The 19,040-nt window shown below is 31.5% G+C and overlaps 1 protein-coding gene across 1 annotated transcript; it reads right to left on the bottom strand.

The window, feature by feature from the left end:
• Nucleotides 1-445: 445 nt before the first annotated feature.
• Nucleotides 446-17,769, bottom strand: LOC143083207 (glutamine amidotransferase-like class 1 domain-containing protein 1). Its single transcript, XM_076259453.1, has 8 exons — nucleotides 17,648-17,769; nucleotides 12,341-12,417; nucleotides 11,826-11,931; nucleotides 8,501-8,608; nucleotides 7,581-7,675; nucleotides 6,353-6,446; nucleotides 4,521-4,632; nucleotides 446-619 (listed from the first exon to the last, which is right to left on the bottom strand). The coding sequence occupies exons 1-8, from the start codon at nucleotides 17,697-17,699 to the stop codon at nucleotides 592-594; spliced, it is 672 nt and encodes a 223-aa protein (XP_076115568.1). The 5' UTR covers nucleotides 17,700-17,769; the 3' UTR covers nucleotides 446-591.
• Nucleotides 17,770-19,040: the final 1,271 nt, after the last annotated feature.

The raw sequence follows: 19,040 nt of genomic DNA on the forward strand, positions 1-19,040 counted from the left end.
GAAGGTATATGTATTTTAAAGTCAATAGGTTATATATTTAATTATAAATGTAAGATGAGGTGGACAAATAATAAACTTTTGAGAAATATTTATAGATTATCGTTGATCATCTCAACGAGATTGATTTTTTTGCTTGAGCCGAGACATCGAAAGCGAGAAAAGCAATCGAGTTGAGATGACCAATGATAATCTGTTTATCGCTATTTTACCTATGACGACGATGTCAATTTCATTAGCAACGCCACGTGCCTCCTTAGTTTATAGCGATCATTTTCCATCTCAAGCGAGTAGCATGATATGAAAAATTATCACAAAAAAAGATCAAAGGAAAAATTCACAAAATAGCGATAACAAAGATTACTCAATTCAAAATAGAAATATCTCCTTCCATCAAAGTAAATACATTTTTAAAAATAATGTTAAATTTATGGTAAACATCCTATTTTCTCTTCTAAAAGACTTGAAAAACTTGTTTATTTTTCAGTTTTCAATATTAGGACAAAAAGTCAAAATTCAATATTCATCTGCAGAATGCCACAACAAAGCAAAGTAAATGATAATGTTAATTGTGACTACATCAAATACCAATCTTCATCGTGCTGTGTAAGTTCTACCATGCCTGTGAAAAGTCAATTAGTAAATATGTAACTATATAGGTAAATGAGGTAAGTAGGGTAGTATGTATGATATATTAAATGTAATATGTAAAATGATTAACTCAAAAGCTTAATCTGATATTCATCTATTTTTCTTGCTGAATTTACAATGTGTTTTTTCTAGAAAATGTCAAAATTACTTCAACAATAAAAGGTATCTAAAATCAATAATGACTGAGGTCAAATAATCTGTAAAAACTTTTGAGTTATTCTAGTGTTTTGTTATTCTATATAAATATATAGTGAAACCTGTTCAACCTGAACCCTGTGGAAACTAGAAACGTTTTTCAGACTCTTATATCAGCACATACACTAAAAATTGTGTAAAAAAACTAGTCTCAGAAACATTATAAACCAAACATAAAATCAAAACAACCAAAGTCAAGAGTTACAGCACTTAATAGCCAAAGTTGTGACTGAGTGCAGAAATATTAAGATAGAAAGTTCTAGGGTGCTCGGTCTTTTACAAGTTTCACTGTTATATGAACACACATATAAGCTAAATAAGCTAAATTAAATACAACAATGAAAAACATGGGTTGCTCTCTTATTAAATACAACTAATGAATTAAAATTTTGTCTAAAAAAATGATAAGGGTTTTTCCAGAATTAATTGTATGGAGGGAAGGAAGGCACTTTTATTAAAATTTGATGGGTGGTGGTTATTTAAGAAAGATTGCTTGAACATATCCAATTTAAAATGTATGCATTGTGGGGTCAAATAAAAAGTGTCTTCCTTCCCCCCATACATTTATTTTTGGAACAACCCTAAACACTGTACTCAATAATAAATATATATTGATACAATATTGTTATCAAATTAATATGACCATACCAAATGTGTTGTAAGCAGATGTATGTGAAAAATCGAACAAAGAGTAGGACTGGTATCACATTCATCTAAATCCAGATTTTGACAGCTGATTGGATCAAAGAAAATAGTTTTGTAAGACATCTTAAAATTTCATTGATCTATACAATTTTCAATTTATTTCCACACATCCCAAGTTTTTTTTAAATGTTGTCAAGAAGGTAGAAACTCGATCTCTTTTGCATGAGACCAAGTGGGTAGAGAGGGGCAGGGGTCATTCTTTCCCTTATTCAATATCCTGGATCTGCGGGCATCAGTTATGATAATTATAGATCTAATAGCTGCAAAAACTGCACAGAATCAAAATCCATTTGAAGGAAAGAAAAATTAGATTGAGTAAAAGATATGATATATGATTATATATAAAAAAAATGTTGATGAACGTTTGAGTTATTTATGAAAAGTTAGAGAAAACACTGCTGAACACTAGCGAAAAGTATCTCACAGATATGTAATGTAATAATATTCATAGAATATATATGACTAAATTTTTTAAGTCCATAAGGTGTATCTTCATACAAAATGTAATGAATCTCTTATTTGGAGTCCCTGAGAGAAATTTTACAAATATTCCATGAGTCAGGATGGAAGACACAGGTTAACCATAGTATACCCATACTTTGGAACAGGGATTATGATGTTTGTGTAAAATAAATCTTTATAAGAGACAGAGTTTCTGTTTTCATTGCATCTATTGCACACAAAAATCAGTTATACAACCATCAAAAGAAACTGTACAGTCATGCACCTCTTTAATATATATTCTTGTTTCAAAGACCAAATTTAAGAGAAATAGTCCACAAAGAAGCAAAAGAAACATCCAGTTTGGCCATTTCAATTGATATTTTATAATGTGTCTTTCTATATTGAGATGTTACACTATTGTTTCAGATAAGGGTGTAAGTTTGCATGGTACTTTTACAACGTTTAAACCTCTAGGTCAGGAATCTGATATTCAGTAGTTGTCGTTTGTTGATGTGATTCATAAGTGTTTCCCGTTCGCAATTTTTATATATATCAAAACGTTGGTTTTCCCTTTTGAATGGTTTTACACTAGTAATTTTTGGGACCCTTTATAGCTTGCTGTTCAGTGTGAGCCAAAGCTCCGAGTTGAAGACTGTACTTTGACTTATAATGGTTTACTTTTATAAATTGTGACTGGGATGGAGAGTTGTCTCATTGGCACTCATACCACATCTTCTTAGTTTAAACATATTTATTTATACCACATCTTCTTATATCTAATCTCTGTCAAGCAAAGACAATCCTTTTTTACCAAATAAGTTTAAAGTTCATAGTTTATAGTTTATAGTTTAATAGTCCATGCAGGAGCCACAAAGCATATGTGTCCTTTTTTAAGCAAAAGATTACAACATTTGAGCTGCATTAGATAGAAATCAACCTAATTTCTAATGAATATCAAAACTTATTTTGGGTAGAAAACATTTCTATGCAAAGTCTGTAAGTGTTTGAAAATTCAGTTGATATAAGAATCTACAAAACATACCTAAATTCATTTTCATTTTTATTTGTTTCAAATATTCCATTATCTATCAAAGTTTAATACATGTATATAGACACTTGCATAAGGTCGATTTCTATCTGTTGTAGCTAAGCCAAAAAAAAACCCAAAAAACTACAGTGCAATAAACAACACTCAAGTAAGTGAATTAAAACAGATACTAATATTAAGGGCTTTTCAATAGAATGTTATGTGCGCTTTTTGAAGGCATTTGAATAGAGATGTCTTTTGGAAGATATGTCTGGAACATATTAAAACTTTAAGTATAAAACTATATGGTATAATATTGCAATTTTTTGTCACTTTTATTTTTTTTATAAAAGTGCAATGTCAAAGACCCTCATATACTTTTCTTTCTAGAACAGCCCTTAGCAACTCATTAAGTCAGTCAGAGGTACTACTTGTACAAGTTATTTTTATTTACATGAAGATGTAAATAATAATATACTTAATATACACTTGGATAAGTATCTTACAATTTACCTATATAAGTATACTAATTTTTACTTCCTCGAGTATTTTTAAAACAAGAATGTGTCCTCAGTACACGAATGCCCCACTCGCACTTTCATTTTCTATGTTCAGTGGACCGTGACATTGGGATAAAACTCTAATTTGGCATTAAAATTAGAAAGATCATATCATAGGGAACATGTGTACTAAGTTTGAAGTTGATTGGACTTCAACTTCATCAAAAACTACCTTGACCAAAAACTTTAACCTGAAGCGGGACAGACAGACGGACAAACGGACGGACGAACAGACGGAGGGACGAACAGAGGGACGAACGGACGCACAGACCAGAAAACATAATGCCCCTCTACTATCGTAGGTGGGGCATAATAAAAATGATTTGTACAAGTAGTACCTCTGACTGAAGGAGGTATTAGTAATTTCTAATGAAGTAATTATTCCCTATCTCCTATTAGTGTCATGTTAGAACAACACTTGGGAATATGTACAACAAATGGTCAACTGTAAAAGTTATAAAACTACAATAAATAAGATGTGTTCAACAATTTCGTCAATAAATTGGTCAAATAAGTTTCTTTCATTTAAAACAGCATAGATTTATTTATATTTATATCTATATTTATATCATGAAGATAAACTGAACAGAAGGGTTTTATCTCCCATCCCCTATCTTTTCTTTTGTCTGTTTTTAAAAATTAAAATTAACAACATTTCTTTTAAATGAACAACTAAAACAACCTGTCAGATCAATATACTGTGAATTAAATTGATTCCATGCATTTGTTATTGCCTTTTCGATATGACAGACCAAAAGGTGAAAATAACTACTGTGATGACATGCTGGAAAAGCTGCATACTAATTTATGCGTCAGATTTTATATTGCAATTACTTAACAGAGGTAATTACTTGCAATAATTTTTGAATATACAGTATGCAAAAAATAAATGAGTCTATGTAGATTTGAAAATTCCAATCATTTAATCCTTGAATACCTACTTCTGAGCACACATTAATGTTAAGTTTTGTACTGCTGTTAGTGTAGAGAGATCATTCTGTCCTGTAATAAGATGTCTGTCTATAATCACATGTACTGCATCACAATCACTACCTACAAAAAAATTCAAACTCATTGCTTTATCATTATGGAGGGGGCAGGACCTTTTTCGAGACCTTGGGATCGGGTGTTTTTAAGCTTGGGATTTCAGGATTGACCCTTTCGGGATCAGGGATTATATTTTTTTAAATTTGGGATCTCTGGATTTCATGTTTTTAAGCCCAGGATTTAGGGATCAGGACCCCTCCCACCCCCACCCCCTAATTATGTAAGTAATAGACTTCTATTCAACACCTCCAATAGAATGAAATGTTTTTGGTGTATTACCTTAGCTACTTCACTCAGATGATTATAGAAATTCTGAAAGATTCCATGCATGATGATTTCACAAATCAATAAACTTTGAAAAATATAACTTTATACATGTAGTTCAAAAAATAATACACTTAGTTCAAGACAAATTTCATCCAGTTCAAAGAACTGTATTGCCAGTGTATAGAAGTTCATATTTGTAATGTCATGGCATATGGGTTTATAAATGTATAAATTCTTTGGTTTTGCCATGATGCTACTAAAACTAATGGAAAGATTAATTTTGAACAATATATGATTAATCCATAATGCAACATAAAATAACTTTGAAAAATACTCAATAATGTGCAATTTGAACTTGAAATATAAATAACCAGATTGTCCATGATTTAAACAGCTGCATAGTTTGTACATTCAATTGAGAAAAAATAATCTTGGACTAACTATTAACTAATTTTGACAATTTCTCAAGCAATATCTGATGTTTAACCTCTGAATTTCACATTTCTCATAAACACATTCATAATTTCATATAACTATTACATTAGTTTCAATGCAAATTTGAATCTATGCTTCATGAAATAGTTTTGAAATGTTCAATCTTACTACAATCTATACATTCTAATTACTGTGGATTCATTGATATTTGTTGGAGATCAATGTTCTGACATGGATTTCTTGGGTACAGGAGAACAACAAACTTAATTCTAATGCAACAATGTTTGTAACGTTCATTTTGATTGGATAACGTCACTTTCTTACATGGCATCAATTGACAATTGATGCTATGGGACGTACGCGCAAGCGCAGACGGCATATGACAGATTTTAAATACATGTTTTAACGTTGTTTTCTGTCAGTTTCATTAGAATGGAGATAACAATATTGTATTTTAAGCTCTGACGGCATCAATTGGGGATTTGATGGTCGCAAATACCCGTTTACTATCTCCGCTAACGCGTCGCCAGTAAACTTAATTTGCGACCATCAAATCCCCAATTGATGCCGTCGGAGCTTAAAATACAATACAGTTATCTCCTAAATGTTCAATAAATTACAAGTTTCCTAAACTAATATATACAGACTTTGGAAAAACATCGAAATTAAATATCCAGAAAAATGCAAGTGTTTCTCAATCCACAAAAACTGTTTCTCACAAAAATAAACGAATCCACAGTATATGATATTTGATCACAAATATAGAATATTTTGATACAAACTAATATAACCAATTTAAGCCATCATGAATTATCTCCCCTTTGTTAGTTCTATTGTGCATATTTTGTACCAATCTACTTCCCTCATTGTTCTTTGTTCAATTGTATTTTGTTTGCAATTGAACTTGAAAACACTTAAAATTTAGAAAAGACTTTATAAGATGAACGTTTTTCTCTATTAACCTGTAACCTAATCTATAATTTTCCAAGCTTCATTACTTGAAGTTTAACAAAATTAAACTTACAGTTATATTTTCCACCTAGGTCTTTTATTGTATCTTCTGTTATAAGTGGTAATGAAGAAAAGTCTGGACTTTTTGCTAATTCATATACTGATGGCTGAAACAATATATTACTATAGTTACCATTAGTGTCACTACTGTAAATTTAGAAATTTTTGCATGCATTTGTTATTGCAATTTTGTCATTTAAACTAAAATGCAATTCAAATATTTGTAATATTGAGAAATATCCTGTTTAATTCATATTAAAGATTTCAAAATGCGAGTTTAAATTATTGCAGTTATAACCCTGTTGCAGTTATTTTGCAATATTTAAAACATCGCAATAATTTCTGAATTTACAGTAAATACAAAACATTAAAATAACTCAGATTTGATAAATTCTTTATTGCTCTTGTATCCTAATCCAAATTCTAAATTACTTTTTTATGCTTCTACTTACTTTTGGTTTTTTTTTATTACTCATGACAATTCATAGAATAAAATACTGATAGTTCATTATTTTTTTAAGGATACCAGTTTTCATCGATTTCATGGTCATGATGGGTGCAGTTGAACCAAAAATTTTAATTTTCAGTAAAGTACAAATTTTCATATATTTTAAAAGCTTGTATGCAGATTTTTTTAAAATAAAACATCCAATATCAATGAAAATATATTTTTTCCATAATCCACTAAAATCTGCTTACGCCAACTTGTCTCTACATATAGAATTAAGAGGGTGTCCATGGAAAAAACCAGGCAGTGGATGGCACATGACATATTTTGTTTTCAATTTGTTTTCATCTATTTCATATCACAAATTCATTCTTTCTCAAAGTTAAATTTTGTTTTCTATTAACTGCAAGAAGTAAGGAGAAAAAAAATACATAGAATGCACTGAAAATTCATTGAAAAGGGGAGATAACTCTTCATTTTGTACACAGTTTTGTTGCGTTGTTAGTGAACTTTAAAATCATTTTCTGAGCCATCCACTGTTGATTCAAAAATATCATTGACATATATCTCCTTTGTATGATATATACATTGCATTGGAACCAAACATTATTAAAGTTGGAAAAAAATTATGTTGTGCCACACATATCATAGGATTTGCCTGATATTTACTTGGACAGCCTCTTAATAATACAATTCAAAGAAGGGATTCAGGAAAAGGACTATACTACATGTATACTAAGTATCACAAAATAAAAGGTAGTCATCATAGAGTTAAAGGCATCAAATTAATTACCCCAGTTAAACTATAATCTTCAAATGACCATTGTTTGTTTTCTTCTTTTGCACAAAACAAAGCAGCTACTCCTAAACCTATTGCACATATTGATTCTGAAAATAAATAATTGATAAAAAGCTGTATCTGTAAACAAGTATTTAAAAAATTAGAATCTCTGAAGGAAGTAAAGACTCAAATGGTAAAATTGCCCATTACTTTGATGTATTTTGTAAATTTTCCTAAATAATAACCACGTTCCTAAAGCTGGTAAAATAAGTGAAAATTCCTCAAATCATTCCATAATTAGCAGTGCGCAACTCCAATATACATTTATGTGGAATTATTCTAAAAAGTTTCCAGTTTAGGTTAAGAATCGAAAGAGGAATTGACTACAAAAAATATAGGCACACTTTCTAGGAAATCTTTTTTTCTGCTTCTATTTCATAGTTAACAATTCATTTGTTAAACCCAATATTTCTATATAGTGTAAATTAAAAATTTAATATTGCGAGGTTTTTATTATTGCGAAATATGCGACAGAGTTGTAAACACAATAATTTAAACTTGCATTTTGAAATATTTTATATGAATTAAACATGATTTTTCTCAAAATTGTAAAAATTAAAATCACATTTTAAGTCTAAAATGACAAAATCGCAATAATAAATGAACGCAATAATTTCTGAATTTACAGTATATGAAAACCAGACAATTCCAAGACTTCCTCCTGAATTCTGTCGAGTGTCAAGTGAAAGGTCAATTGATGTCTCAACATTATAGTAGAAAGAAGCATATTTTAGATAGCAAGGATTTCAATATGAAATCCGCATGGAAAACGCAAAAAGAAAAATAAATATCGTGAATGATGAAGAAATGAGACAAATATAGAATTATGTCCTATATTGCTTGATGTTTATATCTTCAGAACTGGTACTTACTTTTTTCTTTGACAAAATGTCTGATAATAACAGCTAAGTCTTCATTGTTTGTTAAATCATGTAAAGCACCAGGAGCAGCAGGTATCAGTAATGCTGAATATCTGTTAGCTGGAGAGAAAAAAAACAGCATTTAAAATAATTGGTAGAAATTCTTCTGATATTTATTTTATGCAGTTTCAATATGAATTCTTTCTGAACATACTGCTTTTCATCAATCTTTTTCCATGTTTTAATAATATTTGAAACAATGACCTAATTAGTTCTGTAAGCAGGCCTCTACAATAACCTTTTTTTCAACTTATCCTGTAGGACAAGTACATAACAAAATTTACTTGTCCGAGTGAAATTGTTACTTGTCCAAAAAATTTCTATTAAAAATAACCTTTTTATATTTTTAGTTGATTAATAGGAACAAAACGAATTTAAACAAAAGACAGGATTTAGTGTATTTCTTTTGATTTGAAATACGTTTCAAAAATATGAGTCAAGTTCAACTGAATCTAGTCATGTCACAGGACTTAGGTTCTAGTTTTTCATCAATGCCAGTCTCATCAGACTCTAAACATAAGGTACCATCTGATAGGCCTGTACACTCATTGGATTTGTATAATCCTGCTTTTTTATAAGTTGAAAAAAGTTTATTGAAATGCAATCAATAAAAAGAAGAAGATAAGGTATGATTGCCAATGAGACAACTCTCTGCAAGAGACCAAATGACACAGAAATTAACAACTATAGGTCACCATATTGTCAGTATTGTTTTTTTCTTCTTATGATCAAATATGATTTTGTGAATTTAATAGTAAATAAGAAAAATAAAAATTTTGTGAAAAAAATACCAGTATGGTATTTGTTATAATATAAGGAACAGAATAAGGTAGCAAAATGAGGTACTGATTTGTCTTGGTCCGGAAATGTCTCTTGACTTGCCAAACTGTCTATCAATCATGTCTACTAATTTAAAATATGTCTCCTATCTCCTACGGTGCCAAACTGTCTATTAAACTTGGAGCACAAACCTGTAGAAGTGACGAACTGTCCTGTAAAGTTACCTTATCTACAAAACGCATCATTGATTCGGATCAGTAAGACTGGTTTCCGAGAATAGTATACCTTTTACCTGTTAAAAAGTGCCTGACAAAGAACCAGTTAAAAATTACCGATTGCAAGTAAACATGTTGAAGAAAAAGGTTTTGCATTTGAATAAACAGAATGCAGAAACATGTCAAAATAATAATTGTTTTCTTGTTTTTAGTTTATAATTACTTTGTTCATCAAAGTTGGATTAAATTTATTTTCTTCTGAATAATTGTACTTGTCCCAAGGGACAAGCTTGATACAGCTTTTACTTGTCCGACCTTTTTTCCCTCTGGTACCGGACAATCGGACAAGCGTTATTGTCGAGGCCTGGTAAGGTATCATACATTATAATCAGAATAGCATCAAATGATATATGAAGTATTTCAAACATGCATATAAAAAAGAAGATGTAAATGATTGCCAATGAGACAACTCAAATAGTTTGATATTTCTTAGATTGTTAGAAAATTCTTGAATAATCCCTCTTGGGATTCTGTGCCCGACCTGTGCATCTTCAGTGGCGGATCCAGAAATTTACATAAGTGGGGGCCCACTGACTGACCTAAGAGGCGGCCCGCTCCAGTCATGCATCAATGATTCCCTATATAAGCAACCAAATTTTTTCCCAAAAAGGGGGGACCCGGCCCCCCCCCCCCCTAAATCCACCTCTGATCTTTGGATAAGATCCTTACATGACAAATGAAAACGATCTTCATCTTTCTGGTTTACATACTAATCATGCAGTTTTTAATATATCTAGAACAAAATAAAAATTTAATCAAAGGTAGTAGTCATCTCCCATTTACCAATAGAAGAAAGACAGATCAATTTAAATATAAATCATGATATAAAACGTTCAGTAATCACATGATTTTTTTCATTTCATAGATAACAGATTAAAACTTATTTGCCCAAAAGATAAAGGCAATCTTTATGTTGATAAGATCCAATATAGTGGATCACCAATGCTTCATTCCAGTTTTCAAGATTACCGGTAATTTTATGAATTTGAATAACTCTTTGCTTTTTACTATTGAAAATATTTAGTTTTTAGATAAATATTACTTCATTGTGTCTAACTAAAACTTCCTAATAATGAACATTGATGAATAATTACTGTAAATTCAGAAATTATTGTGTGCATTTATTATTGCGATTTTGTCATTTTTGACTTATATGTGATTTTATTTTTTACGATTTTGAGAAAAATCCTGTTTAATTCATATAAAATAGTTCAAATTGTGAGTGTACATTATTACGTTTACAACTCCATCGCATTTTTCGCAATAATAAAAACCTCGCATTAATTTCTGAATTTACAGTAATCTTCTTGGTCTGTCACACTGATATTAAGACAATATTCTGTTTTGTTTTTTTAGGCAGCAGCAATCAATCCTAAGCTTTATCCCTTCAGTAGCAAAAAATATTTTGACCATTTATTCCAAATTATGTGCCATCTGTTATTTCTTGTTCAAATTAGTTGGCATGGATATGGCTGGTAGGTTGACTCTGTTGATTTTTCTTGTATGAAAAAAGGACATGTTCTATTTATGCTTAAGTGATAGCAACCCAAATACCACAATAACCAAGATACATCTATTTGTCACAACATACGGTCAAGATATTTGTGCAGATTAAACCTCACACATATTCTGTCTGTATCAAATCAGGCTAATGTTGAACATTTGTTTTCAATTTTGATTGTATTTATTTGTATTAACTATTTTTTTTTTATATGACCATATCACTAAATAAAACTTCGACAGTAACTGATATTTGTCTGAAGATGCCACTACTGAAGCAGAAGCTGCTGATTTTATAAGATCCTGAAGTCCTTCAGTTATTTTTGGGGTTGTTTAATCTTTGGTTATAATGTGTTTTGATTTGTGAACTAGTGTTTGTCTTTATATCTCTCTTTTACCCATAGTACTCTGTACTTATTTGATAGATTGAAATGCCTTATTGTTTCTTTTTCTTCTCGTCTTCATGCAAGTTTCAAATTTCAAGTTTTCCAAAGCAAAAACTCATTAAAGATACCATTCTTATAATTCAGAAAATAGAAATGCATTTTTTTCTACCCATAATTCATTTGTGGCACTTGGATCCTTTTTTTTTTTTTAATTTAACATTAGGTTAACTGCAATACACAGAAAGCTGAATATTTTGATAACGCTGTTAACAATTCTACTTTTTTGAAGAAAAGTCTCAATAAATTTAATCTTATTTGTTAATAATAAACTCTTACGGTCAATAGTCTCTAATCCTATTGGTGTTGAGACCGATTTACTTCTAAATTCATTGAACCATCTTCTATTGTTGTCATCCTGCTGAATAAACTCTATATTTTTTCCCTGAAAAGAAGCAAAGATAAGAATGCACGACATTTTAGGCAATTTATGATCATGATGATGCTTCTTTATTTCTAGTACATAAAAGCAAAACGAGTAGCTCAAAATTCATATCTATGGAATCAAGTCTTTAAACTGACCTACCTTAATATTATGACAGTTAAAAAATTGAAGATGCACATCACAATTAACATGATAAACTAATATAGTTTTTTTCTTTTCTTAAAAACTTCACTGAAATTTAACATTTTAGGTTAAAACTATGAAATTGTACACATGATTGCCTTAGATCTGACAAAGATCACTTTCATTTTAAAGGTTGTGGTGGTAGGAGTGGTAAAATAAACAGCATCATAGTTATACATGTTATACATGTACCCAATACCTGATCATTATTACCAAATATACTTACATTAGGTGATGCTACCTGGATATTGAAGTTGGAGCTTGCTAAGTTATAAGCCTGTCTAAATGATTCTGAGGAGACACCTATTAAAATATACAAATACACACACTGAAAATATTGGAGTAAGATACATATATAAAAAGAATAAAATATATGCTGTACATACCATAGGCATGATGTGTTCTGTTGGTAATGTCATGAGTGTCAATCATTATCATGATTAGGGAGCTACCATTTGATTTTGATGGGGGCTAGGATGAAATTTAAAAAAAAAGGTGGATGAAATTTGAAAGAAAGGCAGGACAGGAGTTTTGTTAAAAAAAAAACAGGATGAGCAACTTGGCAAAAAAAAGGCAGGATGACAATTTATGTCAAAAAAGTCAGGATGACAATTTATGTAAAAAAGGTCAGGATAAACTAAGAAAAAAAGGCAGGACCGAAAAGAGTGAAAAATAAAAAAGCAGGACCGAAAAGAGTGAAAAATAAAAAAGCAGGACAGAGATTACAACTAAAAAAAATGTTCATCCTAGCCCCCTCTCTTACAGACCTCTACAATAACTTTTTTTTCAACTTGTCCAATAGGACAAGTACATACCAAAACTTACTTGTCCGAATGAAATTGTAACTTGTCCAAAAAAAATCTTAATAATAACCTTTTTTGCATTTCAAGTTGATTCAAGGAACAAAATGAATTAAAACAAAATTGAACAGAATTTGATTTATATCCTTTGATATACTTTTAAAAGATATGAGCCATGAACAACTGAATTTAGTTGTGTCACAGGACTTAGGTTCTACTTTTTATCTATGCTAAAGTCTCATCATACTTTGCACATGAGGCCCATCTGATTGGCCTCTAAATGAACACTCATTGGATTTTTATCCTATTTTTTTAAAAGTTGAAAAAAGTTTATTCAAATGCAATCAATAAAAAGAATTCGAGGTATGATTATCAATGAGACAAAAGACCAAATGACACAGAAATTAACAACTATAGGTCACTGCATTGCAAGTATTGTTTTTTCTACATAAAGATCAAACATGATTTGATGATTTTTATGGTAAATAATAAATTTCCTCATTCTTATTTAAAAAATATGGTATGGACATTGGTATTAATTATTATAAAGCAACAAAATAAGGTAGGAAAAGAGGTTCTGATTTGTCTTAGTCCAGAAATGTCTACTGCCTTGTCAAACTGTCTATTAATCATGTCTATGAAATATGTCTCCTACGGTGCCCAACTGTCTATTAAACTTGGAGCCGAATCATTTCCGAGCTGGTGACGAACTGTCTTTTAAAGTTACCTTATCTCTGTATCTAAAAAGCGCATGGTTGAATGGGATGGTAAGACTGGTTTCTGAGAAAAGTGTGCTTTTTACCTGTTAAAAGTACTTGACAAAGAACCAGTTTTAAATTATCGATTGCAAGTCTGAGTCTTGAGAAATAAAAAGTTTCATTTAGTTTCAGTTTAAAGAGAAAAGATGTCAAACAAATCTTCTTTTCTTGTTTTTTTGTTAATAATTATACTTTGTTCATCAAAGTTGGATTAAAATTTATTTTCTGCAGAATGATTCTACTTGTCCGATCGGACAAACTTGGTATAGCTTTTACTTGTCCGACCTTTTTTACCTCTGGTACCGGACAATCGGACAAGCGTTATTGTCGAGGCCTGCCTTATCAAGAAGACTTCTATACAACATATAATAAGAAACACTCAAAAGTGGATATGGTCATGAGTGATATGCAGGAAACCATACCACATCTCTTACTGTAAATTACTCTAAACATGCTAATGTAGGTATTACTTGGCTGGTAACATGTTAAATAGTTAATATCAGTCAACATTTAATTATCATATTCCATAAAAAAAATTGTAAGTGTTCCGCAGAACCCAGTGTTTCACCTTAACTTTATGAAGCTAATAAATGTTTTAATAACTTTAACTGCAGATTATCTGTAATGTAAACTGAAAGAAAACTATGTACATAATTAAGTAACATACGGAAAAACAGGAAATATAATTTTACTAAATTTCCTTCTAAATACTTGCTTTTGATAATAAAGAAGCTTCTGACCAACTTCGGTAGAAATCCAGAATAGTTTAAGAAAGTTATTAAAATTTTAAAAACGTTAATATGTTTAATCACAAAGTGAATGTTGTGTTAACTGGCAGAAAAACTACCTTGATATAAACATGATAAAGTAAAAAAAGGAAAAAAAGGATTTTTTTTTTACAAAATTTACTTCTGGATACCATCTTCTAATCATATTCAACCTTTTGTCTTAATTTTGTAGAAATCCAGGATAATTTAAGAAAGTTATTAAAATTTTAAAAACTTCAACCACAGAGCAGAGTGAATAGAATGTTAACTGGCAAAAAAACTAAGTCCATTTATAAGTAAAATACGGATAACAATGGATAAACAGGATTTTTTTTTTTTTACAAAATTTACATCTTGATACTATCTTATGATCATAAACAATCTTCTGTCCATATTTGGAAGAAACCCAGGATAGTTTGAGAAAGTTATTAAAATTTAAAAAAAACTTTAACCACAGAGTGAATATTTGTGGATGCAACTGATGACGGAATGTAGGATCACTATGTCTCGTTTTTTTGACAAAAGTCCAACGGCTTGACAAAAATGCAATTTCACAAGACCCTGAGTGTGTTCCAAAGATAACATGCCATGTTTTCTTTATTTTATTACCATATCCAGAAGATGATGAAAACTAGCTTAGTGACTCTAGGTCAAAATCGTAATTTGGTATAATTCCTATTAAATGTAATTGATATAATTATTATGTAAACAAGTTTAAGTTAATGGATAGTTACAAGTCTCTCTTGCAATCATATTAAATAATTACATCTCCTGTGGGGGTCTCAATTGGGGCTTGCGATCCCGGATCCTACTTACTGTTTTGTCAGATTCCCATATCCCGCTTACACTATATATACGTAAGCAATTCTCCTTTTTTGCCATTTCCCGGGTCCCTCTAGACCTCATTTCCCGTTTTCACAACACAACAATTTGACTTTCACATGTCACGCTTACAAAAATCAGCAATCCCGCGTCAACCTTAGACCCAAATGAGACCCACTCCTGTTGATCATGTTGATGCCTATAATCATTTTGTTTAATTAACTTTCTTGGACATATGTTGAATAGTTGTCTCATTGGCAAACATACCACCTGTATCCATGGTATCTCCTTTCTATTTACTAGTTGTCTCATTGGCAATCATACCACCTGTATCTCCTTTCTATTTACTAGTTGTCTCATTGGCAATCATACCACCTGTATCTCCTTTCTATTTACTAGTTGTCTCATTGGCAATCATACCACCTGTATCTCCTTTCTATTTACTAGTTGTCTCATTGGCAATCATACTACCTGTATCTCCTTTCTATTTACTAGTTGTCTCATTGGCAATCATACCACCTGTATCTCCTTTCTATTTACTAGTTGTCTCATTGGCAATCATACCACCTGTATCTCCTTTCTATTTACTAGTTGTCTCATTGGCAATCATACCACCTGTATCTCCTTTCTATTTACTAGTTGTCTCATTGGCAATCATACTACCTGTATCTCCTTTCTATTTACTAGTTGTCTCATTGGCAATCATACCACCTGTATCTCCTTTCTATTTACTAGTTGTCTCATTGGCAATCATACCACCTGTATCTCCTTTCTATTTACTAGTTGTCTCATTGGCAATCATACTACCTGTATCTCCTTTCTATTTACTAGTTGTCTCATTGGCAATCATACCACCTGTATCTCCTTTCTATTTACTAGTTGTCTCATTGGCAATCATACTACCTGTATCTCCTTTCTATTTACTGTACAGGTTAGATTAGTTTTATAGATATGAAAGAAATTTATTGGTAATCCTTAACAGAAGATTTTATACACACAGAAGAAGTATACTTAACAACAAAATTATTTTCATTTACCTGTGTATAATATTGGGGGGGGGGAGGTTTGGACCTTTATTGGGACTCCAGGATCGTCTGTTTTTAAACTCAGGATTTCAGGATTGAGCCTTTGGCAATCCAGGATAAATTTGTTTGAAGTTCGGGATGTCAATGAACAATGATGAATGTCTGGATTTAAACTTCTTTTAATTTGGGACTTCGGTATTTCATGTTTTAAAGCCCAGGATTTCGGGATCAGGACCATGACACAGGTTTTTTTCAAAAGTGACGATTTTCTAAAAGTTGTTCAACATTTCACATAACTTTGTTAAACCTGTTTATTTACTTTTGACCTTACTTATTTATTTATCCCTTATAATTTGTATTCACTATTTTATTTTATCACAAATCAAATTCATTCTTTCATTGTCAGTTAATTTGCGTTTTTTGATTGGCCTTCCAATTGATATTTTATAGTGTGTCTTTCCATATTGTGATGTTATACTATCATTTCAGAAAAGGGAGATGGTTTGGTACCATTTAAACTTTTAATCCCGCTACAAATGTTTGCACTTGTCATAAGTCTTGAATCTGATGTCAGTGGTTGTCTTCTGTTTATGTAGTTCATACATGTTTCTCTTTTCTTGTTTTTATATAGATTACATCTATGGTTTCCCCGTTTGAATGATTTTACACTAGTAATTTTTGTACAAAGCTAAAACATTTGTGTAAAAAATGAATGCAGAAATTGAAGTCCCCACATCAGACTTGCAATGCATTCTTCTATATCGCCTCAAAGTTAGTACCGGATACATGTTTTTAGCAAGACAGTGTACTAACCAAAGAAGTAATAAAACATAACCCAAGCAATATACTGACCTGACTGATTTTTAACAACGACAAAAAAACATAGATGATAAATATCATGGTTACAGTGGAAGATGTTTTCAAATACCTATTTGTATAATTGAACAATACAAACATCGGTTGTTTGTAAAACAAATTCAAATTGGAACAATGACAATGTCAGAAACTGACAATCATGACAATGTTTTAGTGCAAAGACAGTCATGACAGTAGATATAGGACATAGCCATAGGTAGACTAGAGCAGAGAGCCTTAAAAACTGTGATGCTCTCATATTTCTTTACTATTAGAATAATAATGTGAGCGTCTATATTTCTTTGTCTTTGGGTGCCATATATTTGACCCTGCAACATGTTTGAACAGAGTCTGACCCAGTTGCAGAAGTCAAACCAAAACTTGAGAAAAGGGGGCGTTCCCACTACAAGGAAAACATTTTCCAATGTATTTGTCATTTTGTGTAGTTACTATATGAAAAATGTTTTGTGCAGTGATAAGAAAACGGAATAAATCCGCCGTATAACCTTCACTCGAGGAGCTAAGCACTAGCAGACAATTGACTCGAGATGCTGACATTCTCTGAAAAGGGACTGTTTTGAATGGGGAAAGGAATCATAATTTAAAGTATGAATTATATGAATCTTCCTCCAATATAGGAGCACCGCTTCTTCAAAATACAACCCACATTCAACATGATTTATATGGAACCGTCATTTGTGAACGTCCTTTGATCTATAGCCTCACCGGACACAATTTTTTCATAATAAAGGCTCTCAATCATTGAGCTAGTACTGTTTTTTGTTATCCTATGCACCGGCATTTCTGTTCGGATCCATGTAATCGTTGTGCCTAAAAAACGTTGCACGTTTATAAACAGCACACCGGGAGCTATAAATAAAAAAGAAAAAATATACAAGTGTCAACGCATATCATTTTCCTGAAAATTTTGTAATAAACATTGCAAATATTCTATACCATTTATTCCATAAGGAACACATTCTTTATTTGTTTAGGGGTCAGCTGAAGGACGCCTCAGGCCGGGTGCGGGAATTTCTCGCTGCATTGAAGACCTGTTGGTGACCTTCTGCTGTTGTCTGTTCTATGGTCGGGTTGTTGTCTCTTTGACACATTCCCCATTACCATTCTAAATTTTATTCTGTTACATATGTTACAGTCGATTGGAAAACCACAGGAATCGGAAGTTCTATCAATAAAATTCTCATAATAAAGTCGACTATCAAGAGAGCTTCTCGTACGAGATAGTCGACTTTATTAACTACAGAATTTTATTGATAGAACTTCCGATTCCTGTGGGAAAACATACTATTTATTCCATACTAGAGGGGTAGGGTGGGTCCTGATCCCGAAATTTAAAAACAAGAAATCCCGAGGTCTCGAATTTTAAAGAAATTCAAATCCCGACATCCCTATAAAATTCGAAAAAAGAATTCCCGGATCCCATAAGGGTCAATCCCGAGATCCCGAGCTTAAAAACATCCTATCCCAACGTCCCGAAAAGGGTCCTGCACCCCCACCCACCCCCGCCGCCCTATCCCCTACTTCTGTTTCCTTAAATTTAATCACGGGTGTCATTCGGTTTAACGAGAGAAATAATCGTGAAAGAATATCTAACGGCGGTCAAGTATTGAGAGACGATCGTGAAAGCTCTGGTAACGGATCATGAAAGACATTCAGTAATGTAAATTCTAGTTCAGAATCTCAGTTGAAAAAATCTCTTAATTTTCAAAACGCGGAACAAATCCGAACAAAAAAATATGTCTGTCAAAATGGTTTAACTTCCTCAACATAACTGTGAAATAAGATAAAGAAAATATGCAGTACTTTATGAAAAAAACACAAAAGGCGCAATGCATGTCCATGAAATTAATTACAAATAACACGCTTTTTGTACCTATA

This window comes from Mytilus galloprovincialis, chromosome 7 (assembly GCF_965363235.1).
Source record: "Mytilus galloprovincialis chromosome 7, xbMytGall1.hap1.1, whole genome shotgun sequence".
NCBI classification, from domain to species: domain Eukaryota; kingdom Metazoa; phylum Mollusca; class Bivalvia; order Mytilida; family Mytilidae; genus Mytilus; species Mytilus galloprovincialis.

Bases quoted from the DNA above. Each gene is read 5' to 3' on its own strand.
- LOC143083207 (XM_076259453.1), bottom strand. From the start codon at position 17,699: ATGTCAGCATCTCGAGTCAATTGTCTGCTAGTGCTTAGCTCCTCGAGT. The intron at 12,418-17,647 runs GTTATACGGCGG...ATATTTTAATAG, and splicing joins GCTTAGCTCCTCGAGTGAAG to GTGTCTCCTCAGAATCATTT. The intron at 620-4,520 runs GTAGGTATTCAA...GACTTTTCACAG, and splicing joins ACATTAATGTGTGCTCAGAA to GCATGGTAGAACTTACACAG.